Source organism: Pygoscelis adeliae, unplaced genomic scaffold (assembly GCF_000699105.1).
Source record: "Pygoscelis adeliae isolate BGI_AS28 unplaced genomic scaffold, ASM69910v1 Scaffold77, whole genome shotgun sequence".
In the NCBI taxonomy this organism is placed as follows: domain Eukaryota; kingdom Metazoa; phylum Chordata; class Aves; order Sphenisciformes; family Spheniscidae; genus Pygoscelis; species Pygoscelis adeliae.
The window spans coordinates 3,739,518-3,749,482 of NW_008825216.1; the positions used below are offsets into that span (position 1 = coordinate 3,739,518).

General features: G+C 37.6%; 1 protein-coding gene across 1 annotated transcript in view; it reads right to left on the reverse strand.

Annotated features, from left to right (window-relative positions):
• Positions 1-7,022, reverse strand: part of LOC103921283 (mitogen-activated protein kinase kinase kinase MLK4) — a 28,141-nt gene extending 21,119 nt beyond the window's left edge. The window contains exons 1-3 of the mRNA XM_009329227.1: positions 6,847-7,022; positions 1,675-1,823; positions 744-919 (exon numbers count right to left, since the gene is read on the reverse strand). Of these exons, the coding sequence (XP_009327502.1) occupies positions 744-919; positions 1,675-1,823; positions 6,847-7,010 (489 nt within the window). The 5' untranslated portion in view covers positions 7,011-7,022. The remainder of the gene's footprint in view (positions 1-743; positions 920-1,674; positions 1,824-6,846) is intronic.
• Positions 7,023-9,965: the final 2,943 nt, after the last annotated feature.

The following is a 9,965-nucleotide window of genomic DNA, read 5'->3' on the forward strand; positions in this document are numbered from 1 at the left end:
GGGATGGGGGAGAGAATTGGAAGAGTAAAAGTGAGAAAACTCATGGGTTGAGATAAGAACAGTTTAATAATTGAAATAAAAAAGTAAAATAATAATAATAACAACACCAACAGTAGAAGAATATACAAAGCAATTGATGCATGATGCAATTGCTCACCACTTGCTGACCGATGTCCAGCCAGTCCCCATGCAGCAGTTGCTGCCCCCCGGCCAACTCCCCCCAGCTTATGTACTGAGCATGATGTCATACGGTATGGAATATCCCTTTGGCCAGTTTGGGTCAGCTGTCCTGGCTATAGTCCCGCCCAGCTTCTTGTGCACCTCTTCGCTGGCGGAGTATGGGAAGCTAAAAAGTCCGTGACTTAGTATAAACACTGCTTAGGGACAACTAAAACATCAGTGCGTTATCAACATTCTCATGCTAAATCCAAAACACAGCACTATGCAGCTACTAGGAAGAAAACTAACTCTATCTCAGCTGAAACCAGGACAACTGTCCATAAACATATTAATGGAATTTAAGAATAGTACATCCACCAAGAAGAATAGGCAACTTAAATTAATGTTTTAATGAGAGAGTAAATCCTCTCTTCCAAGTAGTTTAACCTCTCAAGTGTATCTTCTCTACTAAATCAGGTTTCTAGCATTATATTGGTAAGCCACAATTCAAAAGTTCAAAACTGCTGTATCACAAACACACGTACCCTTCCTTCACTGCCATGCAATTGGAAAAATCAACTTACTTTTTCCTTGGTCCTCAATTCATTGAATATCTGCTGAATTTCCAATTTCCAGTCATCTTGCATGGAATGGAAAGACTCTTGAGGCATTTCAGTCATAACTGCCTCTTCAATGGCAGTAAGCTGTTCAAGAATTAAGGCAAACGATGGTCGGATATGAGGGTCCTGCTCCCAGCATTCTAGAATTTATCAAAATCCCATCAGTTTTTAATAGTACACAGAACTTTTTGAAGAACTACATGAATTTCAAGTTACTTGCTACTGTACTTCAAGTTCTAATGTGTTCCCTTTATCTGCAAGGCTTCCCTAGTTCCTTGTCCATTTACAGAAGTGACATCTACCTACCTGTACTCAGAGGACTGTTTTCGTATTAATAGTCAATTTTTTTTCATCTCTATCTTTAGGATCTGAAATAGCAAACTAGCAGTACTGCACAGAAGGGATACATATGAAAGGTAAAGAAATTCATTAAACACAAGGAAATAGCCATTAGCAAGGAATGTTTACTTCTCTCTAAAGTACTTCGAAACATTTTTGACACACAGGAAGAAACAATGAGGGAAAAAAATGGGCATTTGCAGTTCTTCCCCTCTGGATTTTTATCTTGATCTTGTATTGATCTGTAGTATATCCTGTAGTTTATGAAAATTAATGCAATTTCAGTGTAAAAGGAAATCAGTAAAACTGGAGCAAAAAATGTACTCTGTCACTACCGAAGAACTTATGCGGTACACAGTAATACTGTATGACTTCCTCAAAAACACATTCAACTGTCTGTAACAGCAGACTGCTGTCTAAAGAAAAACAAAACACTTTGTACACAGCACATCATCAAACAAGGTGTTTATTTTGCAACCCCATGACTATTACAGGCAAGGATACATACCCCCAGAACATAACTATTTAAATACATAGGAAGAAACAACATAGATACCTTTCATTAATTTTGCAAATGGTTCAGGGCAGGTAGATGGAATGGGCAAAGTAAGCTTATTGACAGCAACTCCGTAAGCCACAGCAAGGCCATCAATGCCACGGTAAGGAACTTCTCCTGTAAGCAGTTCCCACAGCAACACTCCATAACTACAAAATGTAATTTTTTTAAACAGTTATTTTCTGAATACTGACACATTGTTTACTCAAGAACAAACAAGTATCTGTCCAACCATGCACTGAAATTCACGAGGATTTCCCATCTCAAAAGTGAATATCTTTAAGAGTCAGCTCTACTTTAATCATCTTGCACCCTTCCACTAACAGCAATTAACCAAATTGGATGCGACTCTCAGACTGGCTCACACTCCTGTTCAAAATGTAGCCTGAAGTCACTTTTATAGAAATGCTAGTATCATGTAAATCTCACAATCAGAAGTCTGACTGACAGGAAAACAAGCAACCTTCTCCCCACCAAAAACCAACCAACCAAAACAAAAAAAACAAAAAAACAAAACCAAAAAACCTCAGAAGAGCATTCAGGCCATTCCCCTTTCCAAACATTTCACAACAATTTACCTAGATGTACGCACTGAGTTTTTTAAAAATAGTAGTAATAAAAAACACCAGAAAAGCCCCAGCTTTGTTTGGAAGTTTGCATTTCTAATCTATTGTGTGCTACATAAAGGCCTGTCAACTTTCCACTTCCCACAGAAGATGCAACAAGATTGAGAAATTATTATACCCCCCTGTCCAATTTCTCCATACTAGGAAAAAAAAACAAACCAAACAAAACAATATTGCTTCCAGTGAAAGGTGGTGGCATGAAGAGATCTTTTCCCAGTGTCAGATACAGAAATCAAGAATTATAGGAACTCCTGTCGCAGCAACATTAATTGTAAGAATTTCTGCTATGCCCTCCACTCTAGAAAAGCTGGGTGCTTTTACATTCTTTGGCTGTGTGGCTTGCTCAAACGATCCAAGCCCCTACAAAGGGCTGGGACAGCACACTCGCTGCTGTTGCTCTAGAGCTCCTATTCCACCACCACTGAAATGGAAAGCTTTCACAGTCATTTTTGTGGAAGCAGGAGTTACTCCTTATAGAACCTAAGCCTAAAGTGGACTTTATGACTGAGTTTGGCTCCCCCGCCCCCTTTCTCTCCCTGCCAGGGAACCACTATCTGTAGAACAAGGATACAAAGCACAACCTATTGTTGCTTTTGAATAGTAAAGTGAGCAGACAAAGGGAAAAAACAATACAAAGTATTGCTCTTGCCCTTTCTCTCCAGGTGTGTGAAGAAACTACCCGCAAGTTTTGCAGGACTGGATTGAACTCTCCTACATGAGGAGAAATACATACAGCACTGGGGAGGTAAGGGCTATATACCCCTTCCCTTATTATGTACCCCTTAGTACTAGAAATACCACCTCAACTACAGCAGATGTGACAGGGAGAAGAACACACACTAGTTAAGGTTTTCCATCACTCCCTCCTTAATGAGAAAAAGTCATTCAGCATTATACAAGACCTTACAACATAACTTTAATAAATAATAAAACAGCAAACTACACAATATCAGCACGAATATCAGCAGTGTTTTGTTTATCTACATTCTGTTTATCTAGGAAGTTTTGCCTATCATAAAATCTTAGAAAACTAATGAATTTATAGTGTTAACAGTTAATCAAAAGCTGATGAATACAGTCAAATACGGCCTATTCCTAAAAACTACAAAACAGAATAAAAAAGAAAAGTCTTGGGCTTCTTAATAATTTCCTCCCGATTTTTTCCAATCTAACCTCTGCACTTGCTTGTATACTCAAAGAGGGATGAAATAATGAATTCCAATTTTGTTTTAAATCAGTGGTACTTCTGAAAATAATGAGTACAACACTTCCTGCAGTACATACACATTTCATGCATGATGGGGGAATTCTACTGAACTAAACCTCATCTGTGTGCTTAGAGAAAACATAAAAATAATGTCATGCTCTCTCAGCAAGCGTAGACTGTTCTTAATTCAAGGAATTCTCTTGTTCAGACTATTCTATACATATTTTAGCATGAACTCTGAAGTTAAGCAGAATGATAAATTTAACTACAAAGAAATAATTTTTTATAAAATGTTGTGCCACACATTAGCTTTAGTTATATTTACAATTCAAGCCTTTAATCCTAAGTAGTTTTCAACAGTGCCAAGAAGGTGGTTGTAAAATTTTAAACAGACCAACACAGTAATAGCCTGAAAGTGTCTCTTTTAACGAGAGCAGTCTTAATATCAAGTACCAAGAGCCAGCACTGTGCGGGGGGGAAAACTGTGCAGAGGAACCCTAGACATTCTAGTCCTGCCACGCTGGAGTTTTTGGGAGATACTAATCTATCATTATCTAGGACAACTGCTTATTAACTCTCTCAACTACAGAAGTAGCTATTTTGTGCATTGAATTTTACCAGCCCATGTACAGTTGTCCTATGTATACAGTCAGAGTTTCTAAGAAACAGCTTTTTTTTAAAAGAGCAAAAGCCATCTCCTTTTCCATCTTCAGCAAAAGGCCAAAAATACAGGCATAACATGCTTGAATTATACATTTTTAAACCACGAAAACTAATACACTTTCAAAAAGACATCCTTTTAAGTATTTTCATTATTAAAAATTATTCTCCTGCCGTCAAATGTGATTTAAGCCTTACTATATCTCACACCAGCAATAACTTGCTGTTTTTACATATTTTAAAAGCTGATCAAAATGAAGGTAACTAAAGTTCTCAAAGTTTATTTTACTCTACAATCCATCTTCTAAAGCAGAGGTTACTAAGCATTGCTACATGAATCACTTCAAAATTATATGAATGTGCCAGGCAAAAGCAGCTGCCAATTCTGCTGTACAATAAGTGCTTCCTAGCTTTGCCAAGAGCTTGTACAAGGGAGGCGTGCGTCAATGTAAAGACCACTGCTGAAGCACACCACCAGCACTTGGAAATCTGTGGGCATATTTGCACTTTCAGGCTCTATACACAAAACCAAGACTGACATACCACTAAGAAATGTGTGATGATTGGTGGAAGGGTAGGACTGAAAGATTGCAATTCTTGTTTGGGAATTTGGAAGCATATGCCAAAGAATAATAAATGCAGTAGTTATAACTCTGGTTTGGGAAGCAAAAGGATACACATGCAGGGCCTAGAAAGTACCAGTTCTGCTATCTAGGATGACACCTGAGAACATGCAGCCTGGAAGGCTCTGCACGAAAATACTCCCGCAACACTTCCGAGCACTGGCTGATTCTGGAAGACTAGCTGTAAATGTGACTATACTCGACCTTCCTCAACTGCTCTTTTTTTTTCTTTTTCTTTTTAACAAGAGGTCTGCAGACTTCTTTTGGAGACTCAGTACATGTAAATGAAGTTTAGAACTTTTCTGACATATAATTGTGTTCTTGTCTTAGAGAGACCCATACTTTACTTAAATTTGTAACCTGAATGCTTTTTAAAACAAAAAACACTCCCATAACCAGGGTATTCTTTATTTGCTTTTCTTGTAAAGAAAGAGTAAAGATAAGCAACAGAATAGATCAAGGTGCAGTAAGCAGGAAATCTTTAGAAGCCAAGAAGGTCTAAACTATACTGTACAACACAGCCTTTCTACCCAAAAACCTCTCCTGTTAGATGTCCAGCATTGAGCTAAATACTTACATTTTTACAAGAGAGGCGTGCAGGAGAGAAGGCGAAGAAGAGAAATACTGTAGGTTCCAAAAATGTAAACTAATGTTGCAGCAGAATATAAAATAATTGCACCAAAGCATACCCCCTCAGATACCTAAAATCACAGCAACAAGACTGGACAGGACCTGTAATTAAGCATGGAATACAGCTGATTAGGGAAACGCCTACACCCAACCTCCACCCCGCAAAAGAAAAAAAAAAATTAAAGAAAAAAGGAAGAAAGAATGGAAAAAAAAAGAATGAAGCCAAAGATGTTTCTCAACTGGGCATCAACTCAAACTGATGTAAACAAAATGCTGAAAATCAGTTCCAGCCACAAGACAAATGGGTGTCACAAAACAGTAGTGCAGATATAGAATCATCCTGAGAATACCAAAAGTATTACTTCATGCTGTAGAATATCAGGCATCTAAGCAAGATAGGACCCTATTTAAGAATTATACAACACTGAACATGCATAAGAAGGCATGATAAAACAGATTAAAGTCCTCCCCTCCTTTCCCAAATAGCTACCTTGGATCCTTCAGAGAGAAAACATTTCAAAAAGAAAGGAAATGTAGACTTTTCAGGGTGAGGCACAGCGGCTTTTAGAGCCTATTGTGCAATCACTGCTCTTCCCCACTCACAAAACAGAACTAAATTAAAACTAAAGTTTAAATTACCTTTCTACAACACACGTATCCCACACTACATCACTCAAAAATAGCATCAGTATTGAGAGCCATATTATTTATATGATCCACAATAATGTCTTTAACGAGAAATTCACAAATTTAACATAGGGAGTTCCCCACCTTTAAAATTAGAGAGCAAGTTAGAACAATTTTGTGCTGAACACACTGTCCTCACTCCAGCTACTGGAAGCAAAATCTCCATAAATATAAAAGCTTAGATCTGATGTTCACTTTTACACATGATGACATTCTAGATTCCTAAAAACCAGCACTAAGTTAACATTTGGCAAAGTTCTGGTTTGCAGTATATTTTTATTTATCAGACATATAAGGTAATAACTGGCTGGTCCCATTTCTTTACGCAGAATGAGAGTTTTCAGACATCTGATACAAAGTAAACATACCAATACGAGATCAATCATATGTTAATGTATCGAGCATATGGCTGTTTATATTAAGACTCCAGATAAAGTACTTAAGTATCTTAACCAATAGATATTTTAAAGGCTTCTCTTAATGAGATCTTGCTTTCTTAAAAAAAAAAAAGTTTTCCTGTTATTTTCCCTCTCCCTCCCCCAATTTGTAAGTCATGAATAACTGAAGGTAGATCACATGAACTAGACAGGGAGAAATGAATATGTTTCTTAGAATAGCTATACTTGCCATATGCTGAGACAATAACCTAAGAAACCACCAAAAAAATCCAAATAAAAATTCATTCAAAAACCTCAACATAGTTCTACTGAACACGGTCTTCAGCAGACAGACTTCTTACCTCCAAATATCACTTCCTTTAGAAAACATGGAGGACTTGATAACTTCTGGAGCCATCCACGCATATGTCCCTGCTGCACTCATTTTGGTTGTTCTGTGCCACTCTCTAGCCAGACCAAAGTCTGTAATCTTCAGAGTTTTATTACAAATGTCATCATGTTCCATCTTCTCTAGCAACAAAACTGCAAAAGATTTTGTAAATTAATGCAATGGGAATCAAATCAAAATATCCAGTCCTTTTATTAACTTCACATACAAGTTGTACTGCACAGATAATTGTATACTTTAAATGTTGTGAAAATATTATTGCAATTTTTATAAACATGAAAAAGGTTTTTGATAATTCTAACCTATTCTAAGCTATAAAAGTGAGAAATACCTACAGTGTCATGAGTTCTTTATGCAACTGTGTGAGTAGATATTAAACTAGCACAAGAAATCCACTGTAAAGAGATGTAAAGTAAAGCACATAAGTTTAAGAAAGCCCGGAAACCTAACATCCCACAGATGATGACAGGCTGTGAAAAAGGTATTTACTTTGGAACAGATTCTGAAGTAATAAAAATAGCAGTGGTAGTAAAACAAAAAGAAATGTTAAGAATTCTTATAAAAGACTTAGAAAAGAAAGTAAGACACATTACGCCACTGTATAAAATCCATCCTTAATATTGCACCCAATCCTGGCTCCTACTCATCTCAAAAAGTATGTAACAACTGAAAGAGGCACAGAGTAGGACACAACCAGGGTGCTCAAAACAGCATATCCACAGCTACAAGGAATGGTTAATAGCCAAGGAGTCTTCTCCCAGGAAAAGAAACAGCTGAGAACAGAATCTATAACTAAGAAAGCTATAGGTAACAATTGTTCATAGTTTCTCAACACAAGAAGTGGACATCATTGAGCAAAATTAGCAGGTAAGAATCAAACACATGGCAGTTGTTCACACAACATACACTTAGATGAACTTTGGAATTCTTGGCATAGTATGTGAATGCTATTATTTTACATAGATTTAAAAAGCACCTACACAAATTCACAGAAGACAACTCCATAAAGAACATTTACATCAAAAAAGTAGGTTTAAGTTCAAGAAATCCCCGGGCCGCAAATCAGTACAAGTTGGGAGACTATATACCAGGGGAGTTAGCTTGCCTTGGGAGTCCCCAACTGGCAACAGGACACTGGACTTGGATCAAATCCATATTACATTATATCCACTGCACCTTCATGGATGTTAAAGAGTAAATTATCTTTTTTTTGCTGTTGCATCCTACGGTGTGTATTCAGCATCTGACTTGTTCGTAACACAACAGTATTGGCAGAGTTGTAACACACCTTCACAAAATAGTGTTAAAAGAAATGGAGCTGGCTTATTGTGTCAGAGCTCACAAGGAGAAAGACAACAGGTGCAAAGGAATCATTAACAACACACCAGAATTTTAATTCTGCATTCAGTTCCTCTGTCACCGCCTGTGGTAGTAACTGTTAGCTTTAACTTTCTGTTAAAAATGATCTCCTGGGCCAAAGATCAAAGGTTAAATCACAAATAAGAAGAATCACAAACGCATGTGTTCTCGAACTATATGTACAGAAAAACACAGTACAGGGAACCCATTAATAAAAAAGCAGATGAAGAATTACCTTCCCTTACAGAGGAAAAACTGAAGACCTTGCATTTGCAATTGCCAGAAATAATTTTTACTGGTATGGATTAACTGCAGTCTTATAAATATTTCAAAAATGACATCAAATCCATATGAAAAACAGAGAACCCACATTCCATTTTCAGTAAGCTTCTTAACACAGAAATGAAGGCCAAAATGGTACAGACAAACCAAGAGCTCACCAGTCAGCACCACCAGAACAAGTTAAATTCATGCAAGAGTTTTTATACTTTTATACTTGAATCAAAGACCTATTGTTTGCTATTCCGTTTCAAACATGTTCAGCAGAATTCCTGGCATTCCTTGTCAGTCAATGTGACCGAAACCAAAAACAGTCAGTCTTGCAAAAGGTAGTAACTGGCACGTGGCCAAGTTTCATCCTACAAAGGGACAATGTTTCTTAGCGGTTCAAACTTCCCTTTCCATCCGGCAGCCAGGAAAACAGCAATACTATACACAGATTACTTAGCAGCTAGGTAGTAAAAATGCTCAGCAGAGCTGAGTAGTGCTCCGTAAATGCTTCCCACGCAGTAGCCTAGCAACCTTTACTATAGCATCCTTCTGCCACTTCCACAGCTTCCCGGCCCTTGCTGGCTGCTAACCTGTGAGAAGTCACTTTTACAATCTTTTGCTTACGCTGTTCACTCAGCCCCCACTTGTTTCTTTATCAAATCCTTTAAACTGTCTTTTCAGATTCCAATACATCTGCAATATTAAGTTGGGTAAGAGCCAGTTCAGCACTTTCTGGTTTACTTTAACATTTTTCAGACTTTTTATTTTCCAAAGAGTAAAGTTCATACTGAAGTTACTGCCATCGTTCTGACAAACACAGCCTAGAAATATTTAAAAGTACAAAGCCTATTTGAAAATTAATTCAAACCTAGCAAAAAAATGGAATTAGATTAGGAATGCTGAAGTGCAGGAAAAATCCTATGTCCACCTCATTTATTTTGACATAAGCAAAACCAGAGACTATGACTATTTCTGAATGATCCAAAAATCTAAGAGAAGGAGACTAAGTTGGATGTGAGAAGACTACTTTGTGCAAACTAGCATAAAACTTCATCTTGGACTGTTATTCAAACTTTGCATGTACTACAGCCAGAAATAAACATTTGACTATTTTAAAGCCGCATATGTTTCCTACCGGTTACACCATTTTCAGCACTCTTTGTGACCTTTCTGCAACGAGATCAAGGGGAAAGTAGAATCGTAGAATCATAAAGGTTAGAAAAGACCTCTAAGATCATTGAGTCCAACCGTCAACCCAACACCACCATGCCCACTAAACCATGTCCCTAAGCGCCTCATCTACACATCTTTTAAATACCTCCGGGGATGGGGACTCAACCACTTCCCTGGGCAGCCTGGTCCAATGTTTAACCACTCTTTCAGTAAAAACATTTTTCCTCACGTCCAATCTAAACCTCCCCTGGCGCAACTTGAGGCCATTTC